The sequence below is a fragment of the Pelophylax lessonae genome (genome assembly GCF_965119305.1).
Source record: "Pelophylax lessonae genome assembly, chromosome: 6".
Lineage (NCBI taxonomy): Eukaryota > Metazoa > Chordata > Amphibia > Anura > Ranidae > Pelophylax > Pelophylax lessonae.
Window position 1 is genome coordinate 103,760,095 of NC_138773.1, and position 24,577 is coordinate 103,784,671.

The window sequence follows — 24,577 nt, forward strand, 5'->3', positions numbered from 1 at the left end:
TGTATACTTTAATTTCACATCATTTATTATGTAGGTAAGGGATTCCTTGGATAAACAGAAAATCTTGAAAACTCCAGCCAGTTGGAGAACAATCATCACTTTATTAGTTCTGCATTTTCCCACACCACATTGCAATCGCACTGCATATGCAATCTGTTGGGAGTGTCAATACAAATAAACAACACAGTGAAAGGAATGCAGAAGCGGTGCGATTAGCCTGCACCAGATCGCATGGCACACAATGGCTATACGATCTGGTTGCAGTTCGGTTTAAAAAAAAAGTGCTTGCACATCTTTGGTGTGATGCAGTGCGATTTGAGCCCATTCAAAATGAATCGCATGTGAATATGGTGTGGTTCCTGTGCGATTCACATGCAGGTTTTAGTGTAAACTGGGGTTTAGTGTGTGATATAAAACATTGGATTGGAGCTCAACAATGCATGACAAACACTACAACACTACCAAAGCCCTAAAGAAGTGGTCTTCAGGGCTTTGGAAATGTTGTCATAAAAAACACTAAGACCAACAGATCTACTTAAAGAAGTTGTAAACCTCCGAATTTATTTTTTTTAAAAACGAACGTAAAGAAACTGAAAGAAAAACACATAATGAGCTAGTATGCATCGCATACTAGCTCATTATGAAATACTTACCTAAGAACGAAGCCCCGCAGTCCCGACCGCTTACCTGTCTCATGGGCGACATGTTCTGTCGCCCTTCTTCCGGGTTTGCGGCATCCGACCATCTAATTGGCAGGAGCCGCGATGACGTCACTCCCGCACATGCGCACATGAGCTGACGGTAACGGCACGGGGCTCTGAAGGAACGGCACGAGCGGCCGTTCCTTCAGAGCGCATGCGCAAGTGCGGTCACTGGCTGCATGCAAAGTAAATATCTCCTAAACGGTACATGTTTAGGAGATATTTACAGTACCTATAGGTAAGCCTTAATATAGGCTTACCTATAGGTACAAGTTGCAGAGGAGGGTTTACTTCCTCTTTAAGGCTCGGTTCACATATATGCAATGCGGGAAGGCTGCGAATTCGCAGCCTTTTCCCGCATCGCACACGCACCCCCGGCAGTTCACACTGCCATATGCGATACGCTGGGGGTGTCAATGTAATCTTAACGACACCCCCAGTTTGATCGCATATTGCAGTGCGATCGTGCAGTTCGCACAGGATCGGATCGCACAAGTGTGAACCGCTGTGCGATCCGATCCTGATGCGGCTAGAAAAAAGGGTCCTGTGCGTGTTTGGAGCGGCTGCAGTATGGCTAAACTCGCACCGCACAGCCTATCGCATGTAATGTCGGAGCAGTGCGCTCCGATATTACATGCGAACCCCGCACACGCACAAGTGTGAACCGGGGCTACAGCCCTAAATAAGTGGGAGCCTAAATCCCCTGAAACGTGTTGGCTATGTTTTATGTTATACACTAATAAAATGATAATTTTATCCAACGAGCTGAAATTTCTAGGACTTTCTGTTTTTTTGCTGGAATTTCCAAGACCTTTTATTCACACACAGTGCTCCTTTCTTACCTCCACAGTCTTCATGAGCTTTAAGGGACCCACTCCATGGACCCTGACTGAGTTGAGTTTCCACAGACCTACCCACCACTGATAAGGTCCAGCAATTGCCCACTCATACAGCTCAAATCATGTTTTAGAAATTCATCAGTGTGCTTGCTATAATACCATAATTTAGTGTAATGGCTCTTCCTCAAAGTCTTCTTTAATTGTTTTGAAAGCTACCATCACTGGTGTGAAACACTGCATAAGTAACTGGTACCCGACTGATGCAAGCAAAAGTTTAACAAAACTTTTTTTGCCCACACAGAAGACATTGTAGGACATTTCACAGCATTACAGCTACAAGCCAATGGCACATCCTTAACCAATGGCACCTTCCTGGCCACTAACAGCACAGTGAAATTACTGTTCTCTATTCAAGACCCAAGTGACTTCTTCAAGTCAGCCGAGTTCAGCTACACATGGAACTTTGGAGATAGGTATAGTTATTAAACTGTAAAAATTACTAATATCGTGTTTGTGTATACAAATTACCATTTAGCTATTTTCCCTTTCATTTTTGCAGAAGATGTGAAGATTTATTAGTAGGTCAAGGTGTCTAGCAGGGAATTCTAAGTTAGATAGCCATTCTTATAATGTAGTGGTTTCCATTTCAGATATATTTTTGCAAATTCCGCAATAGACTCTGCAATAGGACCTATACGATGTTCTTGAATAGGCTATGTTTGCAAAAGCTGGCAGTAGGACCATCCAGGTCAGTGCCACCACTTGGCCTGCTAATGTATACCCTATGCCAATATTTGATTGCAGAGCTGTGTCCCTGCTCCATAGCCTCTCTCAAGGCCACTTACTCCCTCCCAAAAAAGGGAGGGTTTTGTTTATCGGTTGGCAGATTATGTTAATGGTGATTGATGCACACAATAGTAGATTGGTTAGGGCAGAATAGAAAATTAATTTTTTTCTATTCTGCCCTGACCACTCTATTATTGTGTGCACCAATCACCACTAACATCATCTGCCAACCAATAAACAAAACCCTCCCTTTTTGTACATATATACAGTCCAGAGATGTTTTATATAATTTGAATACAAGTTATATTTTAATACCAAGGGCCTATGGTGCGCAGGGTATGCACCCTCCTTTCAGTTAGAATGTAGAAAATTAAGCCCTGCCAGATGACTTCAAGGCTGGTCCCTTTTTTCAGGTATAGCTATGTAAAACATAAAAAAATAGTGCCTATACTGTTTAAAATCCAGTAACACATTGTCTCACCCTGCTCTGCACAAGCTTAGTCGCTCTCCATTTTTGGCATTGTGCCCAAAATCAGAGCCACTAGAGGCAGATCTGCTGAATGCCTAAAGATTTACTGCCATTCAGGGGCTCTGGGCTTCAGCAAAATGGCAGCCTCCAGCAAGAAGAAATGAGAGCAATGCTGGAGGCAATTTACAGCACATACTCATTTTGGTAGCATAATTATTAATGTGGAATGTATGTTTCTTGCTAAATAACATTCTTTTTTTTATCAAGTTGTTTTGGGTAATGCTCCCCTTTCATTTTCTATATTCCTATGCAATTGTTTGATAAAGACTGTACAGTTGTGCTCAAAAGTTTGAATACTCTTGGAGAATTGGTAATATACAATATGTACCATTTTTCAAGAAAACATGAGTGAGCAGGCAAAACACATTTATTTCTTATGGGATTCATATTCAGCTGTAGGTCATAACAGAATGGCACGATCATAAAACAAAACATGGCAACAAGTAAACAAATTAAATTACCCTTTTTTTTACTTTACTTTTGTTTTAAACTTTTTTTTTTCCAAGTCCAAGAATGTCCTAAGAGCAGCTTTCGTGCAGAAGAATTTAAATTTGTAAATTGTTTGCCAGTATTTTCTGATAACATGCGGCATTCACTTTGTTAGCAGATTTTACAAGATTCCCCATGCCTTTTAGAGCTCACCCCCCCCAAAACATCAGTGAGTCACCACCATGCTTCACAGTCAGGATGGTATTCTTGTCGCTATAGGCCTTGTTGACCCCTCTCCAAATGTAGTGCTTATGATTGTGACTAAAATTCTATTTTGGTCACATCACACCAAATTACAGTGTGCCAGAAGCCTTGAGGCGTGTCAGGGTGTTGCCAGGCATATTGTAACCAGGCTTTTTTGTGGCATTGGTAGTAAATGCTTCTTCCTGGCAACTTAACCATGCATTTTATTTTTGTTCAAGTATAGTCGTATTGTGCTTCTTGAGTAGCCTGCATTTTTCCTGAGGTTACCTGTGGGCTTTTCTTTGTATCCCAAACAATTCTTCTGGCAGTTGTGGTTGCAATCTTTCTTGGTCTACTACACCTTGGCTTGGTATCAAGAGATACCTGAATTTTCCACTTCTTAATGAGTGATTGAGCAGTACTGACTGGCATATTTAAGGCTTTGGAAATCTTTTTTATATCCTTTCCCATCTTTAAAAAGTCCCATTACCTTGTTACGCAGCTCTTTTGACAGTTCTTTTCTGCTCCCCATGATTCAGTATCTAGCCTGCTCCGTGCATCCACGTGAGAGCTAACAAACTCAATGACTATTTACAGATAGACACTAATTGCAACTTAAAAAGCCCCATATGTGGGAAATAAACCTTTAGTTGCCTTTTGAGCCTGTGTGTTACCTTGTGTGTCTGTACCAAGGCCAAACATTCCAGAGTATGTAAACTTTTGATCAGAGCCATTGGGTGATTTCTTCTATCATTGGGATTTAACCACGTCAGCTCTGGAAGTTTTTACTGCCTTCATTACCAGGCCATTTTTTTTGCTATTCAGCACTGTGCTACTTTAACTGCCGATTGCACGGCCATGCAACACTGTACCCAAAATGAGATTTATATATTTTTTTCACACAAATGGAGCTTTCTTTTGGTTGTATTTGATCACCACTGGATTTTTTTTCTTTTTGCGATATGAACAAAAAAAAAAACTAGAAAACTTTAAAAAAAATATATATATTTTTACTTTCTGGTACAAAATATATACAATAAAATAATATTTAATTTAAAAAAATTGTTTATAAATTGTGGCCAAAATGTATTCTGCTACATGTTTTTGATAAAGAAAATCCCAATAAATGTATATTGATTGATTTGAGTGAAAGTTATAGTGTCTACAAACTATGGTATATATACTGAAATTTTTATTTTTTTATACTAGTGATGGCAGCGATCAACATATAATGGGACGGTGATAGCGAACTAACTGACGCTAACTGACACAATCTGACATTAACTGATGCTGGGAGGGAACTGACTAACTGCCACTGGCATCACCAGTGACACTAATACAGTAATACTGGCTGGGAAGGGGTTAACATCTGGGGCGAACAAGGGGTAAATGTGTGTCTAACTATGTGTAACGCGTGTAAAGTGTGCTACTTTTACCAACTGATCTCTAAGTTTCACAGAGATCATTCCCTGTGTACAGAACTCTGTGTTGAATGTCAACACATAGCTCTTGGCTGTGTACACAGCTGATCAGCACGTCCTGCCCAGGAATCATAGACTGGAACTTGCTGACAAACTCCCACTGTGTACAATTACAATGGGACCCAGGCGGGGGGTACGCATGCACGCACCCTAAACCCAGGAGTAGGCGCTTTGCCTACAGCAGCTGCCCATCCTCAGGTGATAGCTAAGTGGATAAAAAGGAGCAAAACAACTATATGACAATACATGGCTTCATATCCTTAAATAAAAAGGAGGGTGATGGGTATCCCACCTGGACAAGGCTCGGACAGCAATGTGTGCTTGCTGACACATAGCTGGACTTTTCATAGTCCCATCCTGTGGGGAACTTCTTTTTTCATTTCTCGTTTACTAGGGATAAGACCTACTGTATAATCCAGTAGGTCTTATCCCTAGTAAACAAGATTATACAGTAGGTCTTATCCCTAGTAAACGAGAAATGAAAAAAGACTTTCCCCACAGGGTGGGACTATGAAAAGTCCAGCTATGTGTCAGCAAGCACACATTGCTGTCCGAGCCGTGTCCAGGTGGGATACTTCTCTGTTTGCAGGACACGGCTCGGACAGCAGTGTGTGCTTGCTGACACATAGCTGGACTTTTCATGTGGCTGAGATAGAGTCTCTAATCCAATCTGGTTGTACCCCCATATGCTGGCTTTGCTTTGGGGTCTCGGATCTTGTTGGGGAGACGGCGTTTTCCGGCGGGAACACTGGGACCACCTTCCCTTGTTCACCATCTCTTCGTTGCTGCCAATTATCCGGTCCTCTGCTTTTAAAATCTTGATTGTTAGATTTCTCATTGGCTTTGATAATGTGATTACAAGACATCTGATACCCCTGAAGAAGGAATATCATTCCAAAACACTTTGGGTTTTGCCCTGTATTACATATACTCACCTGTGAGCCACTGTATCTCATATCAAGCCATGCATGTTTTATAAATGCCTTTTGCCAGTTTGTTGTGTCTACAATCAATTTAATACCAATTACTTTATGTCATTTTACCATCACACCATTATGTTTTTTGATATTTTAATGAGTATTTAATAAAAAAATGAAAAATTTTAATACTTCATCTTAAATCTATTTGACTTGTACCTGTAGGTTGTTATAGTCCCACCCTGTGGGGAACTTCTTTTTTTCCTTTATCCTTACAAAAAAGGACAGTTTTTTGGCATGATCAGTCATATTTTCAAGATCCATGCCAAAATTCCACGATTTCTGCCAATGTTTGCAAACTTTTGTGCACAACTACCATTAATATCTCTTTGCTTAACATGAACCTGTTAACAATTTTGAAATTAAATATCTCACCCTTAAACAAGCGCCACAAGTTTCCTGCTTGCATACAGATTATCCAGAAAACGCACATTGGTGCACTCCAATTTTTATGGGTTGCCTTTGTTACTAAGTTCTTGTCTTCCCTGACTTCTCTGACTGGCCAAGCTCTTTTCACGGAAAACCTCTTGTGCAAGGACCTAACTTATTGGCCAGTAAGGGTGCTTTCGTAGGATAGGAGTTGGGCTAGTGGGTAGAGTTTATACCTAAAGTCAGGAAAGTCAAGACCTTAGTAACAAAGGGAAACCATGACGGGAGGGATGCATGGGCAGGTTTTGTAGCTAATAACGTTAACAACAGGTATCTTGAAGAACAAGGGCAAGGATGTTTATTTATAATTGTGTAAAAGGGACATCAGGTTCATTTCGAGGTGGGCATACATGTAAAGTTTAGACCAACAACCTAACTTTGGCAAATTATCAGTTTTTTTATCCTTAACATAATTGGTCACACATATGTATTGTGAACTATAGGAGATCCTGTCATTTGGCAAACTTGCTGAACTTCTAGATCAGGGATCTCCAAACTACGGCCCTCCAGCTGTTGCGGAAATACACGTCCCATGAGGCATTGTAAAACTCTGACATTTACAGATATGACTAAGCATGATGGGAATTGTAGTTCCTGAACAACTGGAGGGCCATAGTTTGGAGACCCCTGTTCTAGATCATCTTAGGGGAAAAAAAGGTTGAATAACGATGACGTGAATAGATGTGGTTGTATCCCCTGAATTATATCAAGTAGAAAAAAATCTTGGAAGGGAAAGGATTTTTCATATATATTGGCCAGTATGAGTAAATTAGGTCCCGCACAGCTTAGCCTGGCCATTAGCTGCTCTATACAGTATATAGTCAATAATAGTGTGTTACCGGATACTAGTACAAGCATGAGAGAATGATGCTTATTTCTACCACCTGTCTCTGCTAGCAAGCACATCCACTCAAAATAGGTAATACTACTTTCTTTTGGATACTGATTATCTGTATTTTTCCCCAGCACCACAGTGAAGACATCAGAGCCCTTTGTCTATTACAGCTACTCTAAACCGGGGAACTTCAGCTCGTCACTCCAAGTCACTGCTCATCTCCACAACTCCCAATATGAACTGCACCTTCGGACAAAAAAAGGGCATTTCAAGGACATACTAATATTACAAGGTGCCTATTTTTGAAAATTGTTACATAGACATTATGACAAATTATTATTACAACGTTATTTTGACAAACTTTGTTTGCTCAGTGGGGATCGCTCTGCTGATCCCCGCTAAGCAGGAGGATGACAGGTCCGCTCACTATGCGGAGACAGACTTGTCAGGATCCCACTCTCCTCTATGTGGAGATCAGATGAAAATGGACAGCCTGTTCGTTTTCATCCAATCCTATCCGCTCCGACCCGCTGGACAGATGGCGAACGTATCGCCATACATCTCTTTTTAGCGGAACTGGTCGGGTCAGATCCCAGACAGGTGTCAGCGGACACATGTTCGCTGACATCTACCTTCCCATAGAGGTCAATGAGTGGCCGATCAGGTCCGCCTGAAAAACGGGCATGCGGACCCGATCGGTCCCATCGTGTGAAAAGGGGCTAAGACATGTAAATGTTTGTACAGAGAACCTCAAATGGCTTTTCTTTTTTGTTTTTAACAGTAAACAGATTACTGCATGAACACAGGTGAGGTGGATGCAGGATTTCCCTTAGCCAGGACATTTTTCTCTGACAGCTGAGACTCTCTGCTGTCAGAACACAATGATCAGTACTACCAGCTCACTGGCTACAAGTTGCTGATTGGAAAAGGTTTTCCACTGGGTTCGTTCGACAGAAGCTGATCTAACAATCAGCTTCTGTCAAACAGAGAGGGCTAAACACAGATCAAAATTAGACTGGTTCCTGCTAAACAAGATGAATTTCTATCTATTGTAGCATTTGGGGGGTGTTTAGCTTAAGGGTAGAGCCTAGCCTACCAGTGAGCTGAGTCCACGCCTTGTTGGCCCACTTTTATTAAAGAAAAAGGAAAAACATAGTCCACCCAAGATTCCCATGCAGGGGTTTCAACTTTACACAGCCATAAAGAAATAATAAACAAACATTACCAAGCCGCCTGGCTCTCTGGTCAGCACTGTGGCTCAGGCTTTGGCCTCGGTCCTCTTGACCGTGTAACAGTGCCCCTTTTTGGTACACACTCTGTACCCCTGCTGACACCCTCCTTTTTACAGCTTCCTTGCTGCTCCAGCCCACAGGCTTGGGCCCTTTGTCTGCTTTATCAGACTGTCCCGTGCAGACCTGAACACTTCTCCCTTGCATACCAGGACTCCTCAGGAGGGTGGAGCCCAGAACCCTGGTCCTGTCTCTACTAAAAGGCCCAGAGCCACCTGCACAATAAGCGTGCTGGCTGTTCACAAGACCTGGTCCCAGGATTGGAGATTTCATCCCACCCTGATCGCTATTAAATCTCCAGGCTCCAGGTCTCCAACTGTATTTTATCAACCACAGGGGAAATTGAAAACAGTCTCCTCCAAGTTAAACAGTCCTTCTGGAGCCTTTAAACCTGCCTTTCGGAGAATCCTGGGTGACATACCCACTTCCAGCTAACTGCCCTGTCACAATGTACAGTATCTCACAAAAGTGAATATACCTCTCATATTTTTGTAAATATTTTATTATATCTTTTCTTGTGACAACACTGAAGAAATGACACTTTGCTACAATGTAAAGTAGTGAGTGTACAGCTTGTATAACAGTGTAAATTTGCTGTCCCCTTAAAATAACTCAACACACAGCCATTAATGTCTAAGCCGCTGGCAACAAAAGTGAGTACACCCCTAAGTGGAACTGCCCAAATAGGGCCCAAATAGCCATTTTCCCTCCCATGTGACTCAGAGCTACAAGGTCTCAGGTATGAATGGGGAGCAGGTGTGGGAAATTTGGTGTTATCGCTCCTCATTCTCTCATACTGGTCACTGGAAGTTCAACATGGCACCTTATGGCAAAGAACTCTCTGAGGATCTGAAAAAAAGTATTATTCCTCTACATAAAGATGGCATAGGCTATAAGAAGATTGCCAAGACCCTTAAACTGAGCTGCAGCACGGTGGCCGAAACTATACAGCGGTTTAACAGGACAGGCTCCACTCAGAACAGGCCTCGCCATGTCCACCAAAGAAGTTCAGTGCACATGTTCAGCGTCATATCCAGAGGTTGTCTTTGGGAAAAAGACGTATGAGTGCTGCCAGCATTGCTTCAGAGGTTGAAGGGGTGGGGGTTAAGCCTGTCAGTGCTCAGACCATAGGCTGCACACTGCATCAAATTGGTCTGCATGGCTGTCGTCCTAGAAGGAAGCCTCTTCTGAAGACGATGCGCAAGAACGCCTGGAAACAGTTTGCTAAAAACAAGCAGATTAAGAACATGGATTACTGGAACCATGTCCTGTGGTCTGATGAGACCAAAATAAACTTACTTGGTTCAGATGGTGTCAAGCGTGTGTGGTGGAAACCAGGTGAGAAGTACAAAGACAAGTGTGTCTTGCCTACAGTCAAGCATGGTGGTGGGTGTGTCATGGTCTGGGGCCACATTAGTACTGCCAGCACTGAGGAGCTACAGTCCATTGTGGGAACTATGAATGCCTACATGTACTGTGACATACTGAAGCAGAGCATGGTCCCCTCCCTTAGAAGACCTGCCCAGAGGGCAGTATTCCAACATGATAACAACCCCAAACACACCTTCAAGACGACCACTGCCTTGCTAAAGAAGCTGAGGGTAAAGGTGATGGACTGGCCAAGCATGTCTCCAGACTAAAACCCTATTGAGCATCTGTGGGGCATCCTTAAAAGGGAAGGTGGAGGAGCACAAGTTCTCTAACATCCACCAGCTCCATGATGTCGTCATGGAGCAGTGGAAGAGGACTCCAGTGGCAACCGGTGAAGCTCTGGTGAACTCCATGCCCAAGAGGGTTAAGGCAATGCTGGAAAATAATAGTGGGCACACAAAATATTGACACTTTGGGCCCAATGTGGACATTTTTTACTTAGGGGTGTACTCACTTTTGTTGCCAGCGGTTTACACATTAATGGCTGTGTGTTAGGTTATTTATGAGGGGACAGCAAATTTACACTGTTATACAAGCTTTACACTCACTACTTTACATTGTAAGTGTAATTTCTTCAGTGTTGTCGCATGAAAAGATATAAAAAAAATATTTACAAAAATGTGGGGGTGTACTCACTTTTGTGAGATACTATATGTATCTGACTAAATTTTGCATGGAGCAGTCTGAAAAAAAGGAAGGACGATGAGACAGTGCTCTGACTAAATTATTGGTTTGTGTACATTTCCACTTGAGATATTGGGCTCTGTAAACAATAGATATTTTGCCAGCAAATTGTATCTGGAAAGCAAGTGAAATGTCTCCGTGGGTAAAAATGAAAAAAAAAAAAAATATTAAAGCCAACTAAAGTTCACTTTTGGGTGGGTGGGGCTTTGCCATAATGTGCAAGTATGCACAGCAGCGGTGAGCTGTGCATGCATGAATTGATGTACTGTATTAGGAAGATTGTTGCAGAAGAGATGCAGCATAACTATTCAGCATGAAAAAGTCTACATTTCAGCATTTTTTTCCCCTCTAAAAGATTTAGATTTATTTTGACTTTAATATGCAATATTTCAGATATGAATCCACAAGTTGATTAGTACAGCTTGATTATAAAACAACATCCTTTATTATAATACTTTTTATATGAAAGCTTTGCAGGGCAAGTACAAAAAACACCCTCCTCTAGATAGATAACATTTTAGATATGCCTAAAAAAAAAGAAATTTAAATTTTTTAGCCCTGCTTTTAACAAATAAAGAGGATTTTTCCAAAATCACTATACATTGCCTTTAATGCTCCACTAAGGTTTTCCAGTAGACAGAACATTCCCCCAGTGTATGATAACAGGCAGTGCTGTATCTTGGCCTAGGCCAACAAGGCCCAGGCCTAGGGCAGCACTTTGCAGGGGGGGCAGCAGAAAAGGTGCACCCCACATGGAAAAAAAACAGCCTCCTCCTGGCTCCCACACGAAAAGGGTCTCCACCGGCTTGAACTACACTTTTAGTATAGTGCCAGTCCTATGGGGCAAATCAGTCTGGCACCCCCATAAAGCGGTCACACTGCTACCTGCTGGTACTGATGGGCACCAATAGGCTTCACTGATGGCCACTGATGATGTAGCACTGATAAGCTGCACTGATGGGTACTGATAGGCTGCACTAATGGGCACTGATAGGCTGCACTGGTGGCCACTGATTGGGCTGTACTGATGAGGCCGCACTGATGAGGCTGCACTGATGGGCAGTAATGCGGCTGCACTGATGGGCACTGATGGGCACTGATAAGCCAGCACTGATGAGGCTGAACTGATGGGCACTGATAGACTGGTTGTGGTCTGTGATTTACAGATGGCAGGGCGGGTCATAAACAGGAAGGGGTGTGGCCTTTACAGGAAGGGGGTGGGTCGTATTTAAATTAGGGGCTGCACAAGTTTAGTCAGGCCTAGGGCAGCACAAAACCTAAATACACCACTGATAACAGGTGTTCTATTGGGGGAGGAGGACTACTATTTATATACAGGCTTGTCTTGGCTATATAAAACCATTAATTATGTTATCATAAAAACCTATGTAGAATTCCCTGTAGTATATTCCTGACAGGGAGGTCTTGGTTTGCATACAGTATACAGTATATCTCATACCGGCAGCTTAATTAAAGTGATATTAAACCTTTAATTTTGTAAGCACTTTCAGCAGCTGATTTAATCACGTACTCAGTATGCAGCTTCCCCTTTAAGACCAGGTTTTTCTTACGCATTTTTTTATATGTAAAAATCACCTGTTTTTGCTGGGAAATTTCCTAGACCACCTAAACATTATATATTTTTTTAAGCACAGGCCCTAGAGAAAAAAAATGGCGCAGGGTTTTTCAAAAGCAATTTTTTGGAAAACATACAACCTAAATAATTTTAATGCATACAAACACAATACACTACCCAATTTATTAATAAAATATAAAAAATAGTGTTACACTGAGTAAATAGATACCCAACATTAGCCAAAATACAGCATTCGAAAATCTCCATAGATGATGCTTTAAAAGCGCTTACAGGTTACCTGTGTAAAGCTACTGAGGTCTCATGCTAGAATGATTGCTCTCACTCTGACATTTGCAGCAATACCTCACATGTGTGGTGCAATCTCCATTTACTGTGCAAATCCATGCGGGACCAATGTATACATTCACCTTTGTAAACATTCACAGGGGGATGGGGACGCTTGAAAATGTTTTTTTTTTTTTAAATTATATTATTTATTTATTTTTACACTGTTTCTTTACTTTTTTTTTTTTACCACTTTTATTGCCATCACAGGGAATGTAAACATCTCATGTGACAGAGATCCAGGATCTATTAGACCCCAGATGTTTCCTCTGCCCTTAAAAGCATCTGATCACACCAAGAACGGAATGGTCAGTTGCTTTCCAATTTAAAAATGGCGCTGTTTACATCTGGTGAAACCAGAAGTGACATAATACTTGTCCCTTCCAGTTACCTATACCATAGGTTTGATCGGGGACGTTCCTGTCCTCGATCAACTCTATGGTAAGCAGTGGGACAGTAGAGCACAGAGGCGCTGGCGGGTGGGGGGAGGCGGGGTCCCACTGCCTGTAAATGCAATCCAGTGGCTAATTACCTGATAAGATGGCTTTTACAAAAAAAGCCGATCCTACTCCTGAGGAAGGACGATGAGTCAGTTGCTTTTAGCTGCAGGCATCATCCTGGTATAACATCATTCCCTGTCAGGCCCGGAACTGGTGGCCATCTTAGTAAGTACATTATAACACTTCTTTTAAATTATGTCTTGTTGGCCATTTGGATGTACATTTTCTATGAGGATTTGACATTGTAAATACATTGCCATGCTATATGAGACCCTCCGGTGTGGCTCCTTTTGGTGAGCACTTAACTTCCCCACAGCTCTTGAGTACATAGCAGAACACCCTCCATTGGTATCTATACCATCAGGCACCTGTGGAGTACTGGAGAAACTGGTTGGTCGAGTGTGAGAGGCTGGGAAGTCTTTTGTTATTGATATGCTGTTCGTTGCTTGATTCTGGCAACATAGAATCTGGTGAGTGCGGGAATAGCACTGAGCACAAGTGGTGGTGTGTTGTGGTTAAAGGTGAAAGTCCTGGACAACAGAAGATATCACCTTATTTCGGGACTCTATTCATTTCATTTATTATTATGGTTACCACAGTTTTACTGTTTTAATATTGTAATTCATGCAACCACATTGTTTTCTGCATGTTCTGCTTAGGTGTTGCATGTTTTTGGTAATACTGGGATGATGTCTGTAGCTGCAGGCATCATCCCGATATACCACTTCAAACTGCTGATGTATATGTACATTAGGTGGTCTTCAAGTTGTTAATCTTTAAAAGCAGAAAGACAGACAGAGGACATGAACCTCTAAGTCACATGTGTCCAACACAAGGCCTGCAGGCCGAATGCAACCCTCCAGGCCTTTTCAGGTGGCCCTCACATCACACCTGCAGCTGCAGCACCTCCCTTATCTCCGTCCCCACCTTGCCTCAGCAGAAAGGAGGACAGAACTCCTCCTACAGATCCTGCACTTCTCTTTGCAGCCACAGAGATGCTTGTCTCTGCCGCCCCCCAAGGGGTGTGAGTGGGCTCCATGCCAGTCTGCACCTGTCCTTCACAGCTTAAGTCTTTAGTTATTACTAAAACCAGTAATAATCGAATGCAGAGGCAACTATTTATTAAGATAAAGAGTTGATACATTTATATAGGCTTACAGATACAACTGGCCCTTTGAGAGCAACCACAATGCTGATGTAGTCCACAATGAAATTGAGTTTGACACAGAAGGTTTACCCAGACACTGCTTTAAGGGGGGCTGCATCCATCATATGAGTGATTGTTCATTTATTTTGGACTGTTTAAGGGCATTACTTATGGACTTATTTTTTTGCCATAGGACATTGGGGTCAATTCACCAAGGTTTACCGCATGCGATAACACTGTCACATGACTAATTTGCATAAATGATTACATGCAGTGAATAAAGTCAGATTCACAAAAAAAAAAAATAAATAAATAAAATAACGATTATGTGGTATATTGGTAAAGGGCTCTTCCAGATTTCGAAAAGCCCACCGTTCACAGATCCCCACAACCACAGCCCAGGGTTGTGGGGAAAAGACCCTTGTCCCCATCAACATGGGGAGAAGCACCCCCCCATGTTGAGGGCATGTAGCCTGGTATGTTTCAGTGGGGGGGGGGGCATTCGCCCGTCCCACCCCATTCCTAACCTAACCTGCATGCTCGGAGAAGAATCTGGTATGGATTTTGAGGGGACCCCACGCTAGTTTTTTTCATAATTTGTAATTGCTGGCATGTATTTTTAATTTCAGCTGTCAGCGGGGAACCCACTGACAGCTGATAAGTCATTCGTTGTTAAGGATGCGGTGGCCTGCTCCTTAGCAACCAGCTCAATGTGTTGAATTACTGCTCAATTGAACAAACACCGCATTTGTTATTTAACACAAAATTCTGTGAATTGCACTTTCAAAACTGATTTGCCGCAAGTGTCATTTTACCGCATTTATTGGCCATTATTTAAATTCTTAGTGAATTGACTCCATTGTTTCTTACCTTTTAATCTTTGCTTATTTATGTTCCTGTTTAAGCTGGTGCCATGACTGCTGCCCTAGGTTTCCTGTTTTATGCCCAGTACACACGATCCGAAAATCGGACGACGCTCCGTCCGTTTTTGTTTGGTTGCTAGGAACTCTCAATTATATTCGCAAATGGGAGAGGTTACTTACGATACGAATTTTCTCAGACTATGATTCAAAAGCTTCCGGCATGCGTAACCACGCCGTAGCGTGTGAGGGGAAATGATGTCTACTGCTCATGCGCTGTCTACTGCTCACCATTTTTTTCGGACGAACAACATACTGATAATACGATTATCGTACGATGTGTTATAATACGATCAAAATTTTTATGCTTGCACGACTGGATAATATCGGGCGAACTGTTGTGATCGCCTCTCGTAAGCTGTGTACTAACAATCAGATTATCGTCCGATCTTTTCACAAGCGTTATTTTTCGTCCAATTTTCAGATCGTGTGTACGGCCATTAGGCTTCACGGGATGTTTGAAAACCTCTCCTGAATGCTGGAACTTGACAGCTAGTAACAAACCATTAAAAATGCCAGTTTTGCCGCGTTAACATGCCGCGTTTATGTGCGTTTAGTGGCGTTTGCGTTTAAAATCGTTTTTACATTGTAAAATGGTCAGACATCTATCCCCATTAAAAACACCTATAAATAAAATGCTTCTAAACGTGTGTTACCCCGTTTAGACGTGTTTGCACGCTGTTACAAGCATTTGGCGTTCAAATGCCAATAAACTTCCGTCTGAACGCAAATGCCACTAAAATCAACTGCCTCTAAATGACTATAAAAGTCTCAGTGTACATGGACAGTTAAGATAACATAGAGGAGAGTTCAGGGGCTGCTGAAAAAAAAAAAAACGCCCAACTGCTCCTAACCATCCATTTATAAGCAGCAGTGTACATGAGGCCTTAGGGTAGCTGTTTTCTCTTGCAGCATCCTATGGAGCCACCCTTACATGCAGGGACTAGATTTATGTCTCCCTACACTTTGTGCAATCCATAGAAAACACAGCCCCATAACCTAGGTTTGCAAGGCACTTCCCTACTTCTTCCTTCTTCTTCCCCAAGTTAACAGATTGCCTGGAGACTGCACTGTCCACTGTTAACTATTTCCTGTAAGGACTGGAAGTTCAGGGAAGCGGCACTAAGAGAACAGGGGCCAGCAGCATTGAAAGTTGTAAACTGCACTGCAGAATACTGAGAATTTAATACTACTTATATCCCATAACACAACCAGCCTTAGATATTTGATGTTTTCTATATTAAAACTGCTTACAGAGATTCTTTGTATTACTTTTTCAGATATTGTACGTAATATCACAATTGCTGGGCCTATGGAAACCAACACTGAGCAGAATTTCAGCATGTCTCTGCATTTCCTTGGCAGGTACACACGATTTAAATTAATTTATAAAAGCTTTTGATTCTTTTAAGAAAATTATTTTTTTCTGCTGAATTTGCAACAATATGTTCTTTCCTAGCACAGAAATACAAGTATACTGTGGAAGAAGACATTTTGTACTCCAAAAAAATGACATTTTCTATTGTTGTATTTTGTAATAGAAAATGAGTCAGAGAAGTGACTTATGACCCTCTTTCTTCCTTATGTCTGAGGTTACAATGAAAGACAGAATGTTTTAAAGCACAAATAAACCTTTACTTTAAATCAGGCAGTTTATGTTGTTTAGAAAAAAGCCAGAGCCTGAGTATAAAAGCCTGTCCCCTGCCAATATGCTGTAGAGAAGGACCCTTGCTCTCTATGTGGAAGCAGGGATTTCTCTACAGAAGCCCAACAGGTCCCCTGCTAAGTCAGACCTAAAATCTCATGCTTTTCGGAGAGCTTCAACTCTGACTCAGCAGGGGGCATGTTGAACCTCTGCAGAGAGACAACTGCTTCTACACAGAGAGGGAGAAGGTTTCTTCTCTGCCTCAAGCTTGCTCATTTCAAAAGCAGCAGTAAGATTGCACGAACGCCACAAATATATAAAGCACAGAGATGTGCTGTACAAATGTGCTGTCAGGGATTCACTATTATGCGCAGGTGCACTGGCGCTGCAAACGAATGCCTATGCGCGTACGCAGAGGTGCCTTGAGTAGTTAGAGGCTACCATAGGATAGTTCAAGGCTACCTCCTTTTCGCGTGAATGCGCATGCGCGCACAATCACCACAATGCTTACTGTGGGGGGGGGAGGTGAACGAGTGACACAAGGACAGATTGCATGTTCAGCTATGCTGAACACTGCAATCTGGCACTCCTTGTCACTGAGGAGATCCGCCCGCTCTATTTACACAAGCGGGCGGATCTCCAAACTAGATTCCCCGACGATCGGGGAAGAGCGGCGGCGATCGCTGCCGCTCCTCCCCTGGCCCGACTCCCGCTGTGACTGAAAAAAGCGGGAGCACACCTCCGGCGGCGCACGAGCGCCGCCTACAGGGGGAGGAGTTCAGCGACGTAGGTCTACGTCGCTGGACGGGATCGTGCCACATTGCCGCAGTAGCAGCAACGTGAGCGGTCCTAAAGTGGTTAAAGAAGAAAACCTTCTGTTACAGTCTCGCCTGGAAGATTTTGAAAATAGGGCACAGCGCTCTAACTTACGCATTCGGGGCATACCTGAAACTGTGATTGATTTACATGCCACCATGCTTTCACTTTTTCACGAGCTGCAACCAGCTATTCCACTTGAGCGATTTGAAATGGACCGGGTCCATCGGTTAGAAAACCTGACGGTCCACCCCGTGATATTATCGCTAAATTCCATTTCTATCGCACGAAAGAGCAACTCCTATCTGCAGCTAGAGAGAAAGATGTTTTGAACTTTCAGGGTCATACCTATCAAATCTTTGCCGATCTTTCTCCTCTCACCATCAACAAACGTAGAGCTTTGAAACCTCTACTCCAAGTTTTATTGCAACACCAAATCTCCTACCAATGGGGTTTCCTCTTCTCCATCCGCTTTACCCTCCAAGGCACCAAGTACGTCTGTCGCTTAGCGGAGGACCTACAGTCCGCCCTTCAGGACCTACATTTTACGGACCCTCCACAACGAATCTCCTCGTCGGAAATCTACCTCAGGCTTTCTATAGAAACATCCACAAATCAACGGAAGGAACGGCAGACAAAGCCCGCATAAACGTGGTTGCTTCATCTCTCCTGCTCCTGACCCGGTGGACTCTATGGACTGATACCACCAGTGGTATATATCGTAGTCCCACTTTGCTGTGGTTTCTCCCTCTCTTTGGGTTTACTACTCCATTGTCCCTGTTTGACCTCACCAACTACTTGAACCCACCTTATATTCAACTCATTATGCTGTTTTGCCATTATGAAAGACTTTTGCTTCCTGTCAAAATGCTTTGGGAACATCAGTTTTTCTTTTTTGCATACTAATCAACCTAATTTTTTTCCTCTCATGACTATTTCCTATGGTTACTTAATTTATGCCTTCAGACTAGTGATCGACTGATATCGGTTTTTCATTGCTGATACCGATATTTTGGCAAATGCATTTCGGTAACAGCCGATATGGTCTGATATTTTCGTACAAAAAAAAAAAAAAATTTTTTTTACCTTTTTTTTGTTTGACAGTTACTTTTGTGGAGGGATCTGGGGGTGTAAAAGACCCCAAACCCCTCCTCTGCACTCAACGCCAAGTTTGGCAGTTTTGAATGCTGTCATTTTTTTTAATCTGGCGCCAGACATTACCCGGAAGTGATGTCACTCATGACATCACTTCCGGGTTTTTGCATGGAGACGCGATCAGAGCCAAATGCGACTTTGATCGGGTCTTCGGCGGCCGTGCAGGCTGGTTGCCCAGGTCTCCCGTCCCAAGCAGAAGGTGGTGGGGGGACGTCCCCTCCTGCTCCTTGTAATGACAGCCGAGTGGCTTCTCAGCTGACCGTCGGCTATGGACGCCGGTACCGTGGTGATGCCTCTAGCTGCAGGCATCACTCCGGTACAAGCACTTTCCCGAAATATCAGCAATATCAGTCACCTTGGTGGCCAATTCCGATATATCGGGGAAAGTGCATATCGGCGATCGATATATCAGCTTTGCCGATAATCGGTCGATCTCTACTTCAGACCCCCGCTGGCCGGTTAAGTCCCCCTTGGGGTTCTCGCCAGGTGTATCGGGGGTCTGCGGGCATAGTCCGGGATCTGCTGCCCTCCTGGTTTATTATATGATATTACTATATAGTTCGGTTATCTGCTCCCTCATGGGTTGCTCCGTGCACTCCCAACGGTTGCCCTTGAGAGTTCCATTTATGTGGGTCTCTTGACGCTGACCTTTCTTCCCTTGATGGGGAACCCTTGTTTACCCACCAACGGAAACCATTTATGTAGGATTTTACATATGTCTTTGCCTTATAGCTTATTTTTCTTTTGTGCCGTACCTCTTCTGCTTTCCCTTTCTCTCTCTACTTTGCCTTTCTCTCTTCTTTGGATCTTGGGAATGGGGCTTGCCTCCACAGGGTATTACCCTTTAGTTTAAAGCATGTCTCCAGACACCTTATCATGGTCCTGTTGACGGTTCTTTCATTAAACGTCTTGACATTCCCCATAAACACACTAAGGCTTTCCGTACATTCACTTCCTTGAAGGCCCAAATTCTGTGTCTACAATAAACCCACTTTTTGATTAACTCCACCCTGAAATTTTTCAGCCTGAAATTCCCACAGGTTTATACGGCCTCAGCCGATACCAAACAATGTGGGTTACTAATATCCTTCCACCGCAACACTCCCTTTTCGCTCCTGAAGGAGATAAAAGATCCTGATGGATGATAGCTGATCCTCACTGAACATCTCATGGACACAGCGGTCTCCATTGTATCTTATTATGCCTCCAATAAAAATCCTGCACCTTTTCTATCTCATCTTTTACAGGTGGCTGACTCCCATAAAATTGGTACATTAATATTAGCTGGTGATTCAAACCAAGTTATCTCACCTTTATTGAACAAATCCCCAGCAGCTCCTTTGTTGAACTCCAAAAGACTCTCTTTAGCTCAACTACTTATACAATACAACCTTGTTGACTTGTGGAGTTAACTTAATCCAACCAAAAGGAGATATGTTAATTTTTCACATCCACATAATTCCTTTTCTCGTATAGATCATATCCTCTTTTCTACCAGCATAGCTCCTGAAATCCTTTCTTCTACGATTATTTCTATCACTTGGTCAGATCATAGTGCAGTTTGTACCACTCTAACTTGAACCGTTCCTAAAGCCTGTGATCCCACCTGGTATATGACTGATACTTTACTTCAAAATCCAACTCATTGCTCTGAATTAGCTAACACCCTCTCTGATTATTTAACTCCTAACGCCACACTTGAAATTTCACCGGTAACCCTTTGGGAAGCGCACAAACCAGTTCTCAGGGGAATATGTATGCGTCAAATGGCCCGTTTTAAAAGGGAACGTAGAACCCTTTGTAATAAGCTAGAATCAACTCACTTACCACAAATTGACGTAGCTCTACGTCGGCTGCAATAAGTAGTTGTACCTGGGGTGCTGCCTGCAGCTAGAGGCATCATCCCGGTACCATTTTTTTTAGAGCCGGTGGTCGGCTTTCAGGCGGTAATGACCGATGCGGCTCGGGAGCCACTCGATCGTTACCCCAGCGAGCGGGAGGAGACACCCCCCCTCCCGCCACCTTCCGCGGCTCTGCCCGGGTCTCCCTTCCCACTGGGAGACCCAGGCAACCAGCTGGCATGTCCGCCGACTGGTTGGAGTCCCGATCAAAGTTGGATGTGGCTTCGATCAGGTCTCCGATGATGTAACCCGGGGGCAGCGTCCATGACGTCACGTCCGGGTTACTCGGCTGCTAAAGGCACCGATTTTAAAAAGTGACAGTATTCAAAAATGCAGTTTTCAGCATTTTGAATTCATTGAAGTGTAGTAGAGGGGTCTTGCCCCGATCCCTCCATAAAAAGTACCTGTCACTGCCTATTGCTGTCACAAGGGATGTTTTCATTGTTTGTGACAGCAATAAAAGTAAGCAGATTTTTTTTTTTTAAAAAAACATGTGCTAAAATTTAAAAAAATAAATAAAATAAATAGGAAAAAAAAAATAAATACATTTTTAACTGCCCCCGTCGCCGCGAGCTTGCGCATGAAATAAAACGTTTATGGAAGTCGCGCCTGCAAATTAAATCGCTCTTCAAACCACACATGTGAGGTATCGCCGTGATCGCCAGAGCAAGAGCAATAATTAAAAAAAGAGCTACTCTCTAACTCTAAACTGGTAACCGTTAAAATTTTTTAAAGCGTGGCCTATGGAGATTTTTATTGACCGTAGTTTGTCGCCATTCCACGGGTGTGCGCAGTTTTAAACCATAACATGTTGGGTATTTATTTACTCGGCGTGACATCATCTTTCACAATATACAAAAAAATGGTCTAACTTTACTGTTTCATTTTTTTTAAATGCAGTGAAATGTAATTTTTCCAAAAAAATGGCGTTTGAAAGACCGCTGCACAAAGACCGCATGACAAAAAATATTGCAATGACCGCCATTTTATTCTCTAGAGTCTTTGCTAAAAAAATATATGTACTATTTGGGGGGTCTAAGTAGTTCTCTAGCAAAAAATAGTGATTTTAACTTGTGAACAACATGTGTCAAAAATGGGCATGGTCCTTAAGTGGTTAATGACTGTTATACAGCATTCCAGCACGATCCCTCAACTGCCCGGAAACTTGAATTAGAAAAAGCTAGACTGGAATTTGACTTATTTCTTACCAAGTGGGCAGATAAAATTCTTCAAAGATCCCGACATAACTTTTATCTCAAATCGAATAAACCAGACACCCCTATGCCTCGGATGCTTAAGGCGTTACGTGGCCCTGCTAAGCACATCTGACTTAAAATTGCGAAAGACACCTATTCTAGTAACCATGTCAAAATTCCCGCAAAATTTAGATCTCATCTTGCAACATTGTATACGTCTGAAGGTGAATTAGGCCCTAATGCAGCCACCTCTTTTTTTCTAATCTAAACCTTCCCTTTCTTTCTGCTACACAAATGGAATTGATGTAGGCTCCCATTGCACAGGGGGAAATTCTGGGGGTCATTAAAACTTCAAAACGTAATAAGAGACCAGGCCCTGATCGGTTCTCTGCACTTTACTACCAAACTTTTTCATCCGTTTTAGCCCCTCTTCTATTTAATGCTTTTAACTCTCTTCATGGTACTTCTCTAGGTAGGGACTCCCTCACAGCTACTATCTGTATGATTCCTTAACCTCATGTAGACGACTCCATCTGGTCTAATTATCGAGCTATCTCTTTATTGAATTTGGATATTAAAATCCTGACTAAAATCATTGCTCAGAAAATAAATAACTTTTTTTTGGTGAGATCATTCATCGTGATCAAACAGGCTTTATACCCAGGCGCCAAACAGGTGACAATATTCAGCGTGCTATCTTATTGTCTCACATTGTTAAAAAACAGCGTATCCCTATATGTTTTCTATCGTTGGATTTCAAAAAAGCATTTGATACTATCTCTTGGTCCTACATGAATTTCACCCTTCGTAAGTGGGGCATTGGACCCCATTTCTTGACCTGGGTGGGTGGCTTATACAATAAACCTAGAGCCTACATTAAATATGCAGGTTTTAAATCGGATACTTTTCTTGTACAACGGGGAACACGTCAAGGTTGTCCTTTATCACCTCTACATTTTGCCCTACTCTTTGAACCATTGGCCCAACATAATCGATTAAATACCTCCATCAAAGGTATTGAGCTGGGGGGGGGGGGTCACCACCACAAATTATGTCTACTTGCTGATGATGTGCTTGTATTTCTTTCCTCCCCACACATTTCTGCACCCAATCTTATTAAAACTCTTAAAGAGTTTGCCAACATTCCAGGCCTACAGGTAATTTTTCACAAATCTACAGCTTTGATCATATCATTATCTGACAGTGAGCTCAGTCTTGCTCAATCAGCTTTACCCTTTTCATGATCCCCAACCACCTTTCGAATCTTGGTATTAAACTCACAGCTAACACTTTTACCTTATTTTTAGCCAATTACACCCCTTTGTTGAAGAAAATAACTGACCTTTTGAAGTTCTGGGCCTCTCTCCCACTTTCTTGGTTTGGAAAGATTAGCGCTATCAAAAGGTCAATTCTTCCCAAACTCCTTTTTTTTGTTTAGCATTCTCCCGATCTCGGTATCGGCCCACTTTTTCTGCGTCTTACAGCGTAGAGCTTTCTCATTTACATGGGATCGCACCCGGCCACAAATTCCCAGGTCTACTTTGTTTCTTCCCAAGGTCCGCGGCAGACTAGGTTTTCCTAACTTTGTTTCATATTACAGGGCTGCCCAGATTGCCCCCATTACCAAATATCATGCCACTAAAGAAATTCCACTTTGGGTAGCTATTGAATCTACCAAACTTGATCCTTATTCAGTATCCAACCTCCGCTGATTGAATCCTGCTCTGAACCCAATTACTAAAAACACCCTTTCAATCTGGGATAATGTGAAAACCACATACGGACTTCAGTCTGCACACAACCCTCCTTCTTTCCTTCTTAAAAAATCCATTATTTTATCCTGCCTGGGTTTCCCCAAGATCTTTCCGCAATTGGACCATCACCGGTCTAACTCGCTTGTATAACATGGCCTCTCCCTCAGGCCTATTACCATAGCTGGATCTATGTTAAACTTTTCACTTGCCCAACTCTGTAATATTCTGTTATTTGCAAATCAAACATTTTTATTCTACACACACATCTAGAGATGTCCCTTTGAATCAGCTATCGCCCTTCGAACATATATGTTATAAAGAGCCACATGCCAGAGGCTTATTTTCAAAATTGTACCTGCAATTACTTACCAAACCTGATATTGGCTCCCCAACATATGTGGCAAAATGGGAATTCAATTTAGGTCGCACCTTAAATGACACAATATGGTTGGACATCTGGACCAATACCAAATCCTCCTCCACCAACACTGTTGCGGTTGAAGCCTCCTATAAGGACCTCATGCGCTGGTATCTGGTTCCTGCCAGAATGGCCAAATTAGCTCCTGACCATTCGGGACTCTGCTATCGCGGCTGTACAGAGTTAGGTACACACCTACATACTTGGTGGCATTGTCTGATTGTCACCTCATTTTGGGGTAAGATCTTTGATCTTGCATCCACAATGTTTGACACCCAAATTCTACCTGACCCGGTAACGGCTCTTTTGAATGCTAAACCAGATTGTCTTTCGTGCAAACAATTTAGACTTTTTATCCAACTCCTCACAGCTGCAAAGCAGACGATAGCCAAAGCATGGAAATCCACTTCTTTAAATTTCCTTTAAACCAAGCATCCTATGAATTGTGCCATGTTACATGCTAAAATTACAGCTTTGGATAACGCAACCTTGAGCAAATTTGACTCCATCTGGAGACCGTGGATTTCTAAAATTCTTCCTCCAGATTTTAA

General features: G+C 42.6%; 1 protein-coding gene across 1 annotated transcript in view; it reads left to right on the forward strand.

Annotated features, from left to right (window-relative positions):
* The window catches only part of TMEM130 (transmembrane protein 130), a gene marked incomplete at its 5' end in the record, with an annotated part of 101,158 nt that overhangs the window by 17,719 nt on the left and 58,862 nt on the right, over positions 1-24,577 (forward strand). The window contains 3 exons of the mRNA XM_082261088.1: positions 1,842-2,013; positions 7,381-7,541; positions 16,422-16,506. Of these exons, the coding sequence (XP_082117214.1) occupies positions 1,842-2,013; positions 7,381-7,541; positions 16,422-16,506 (418 nt within the window). The remainder of the gene's footprint in view (positions 1-1,841; positions 2,014-7,380; positions 7,542-16,421; positions 16,507-24,577) is intronic.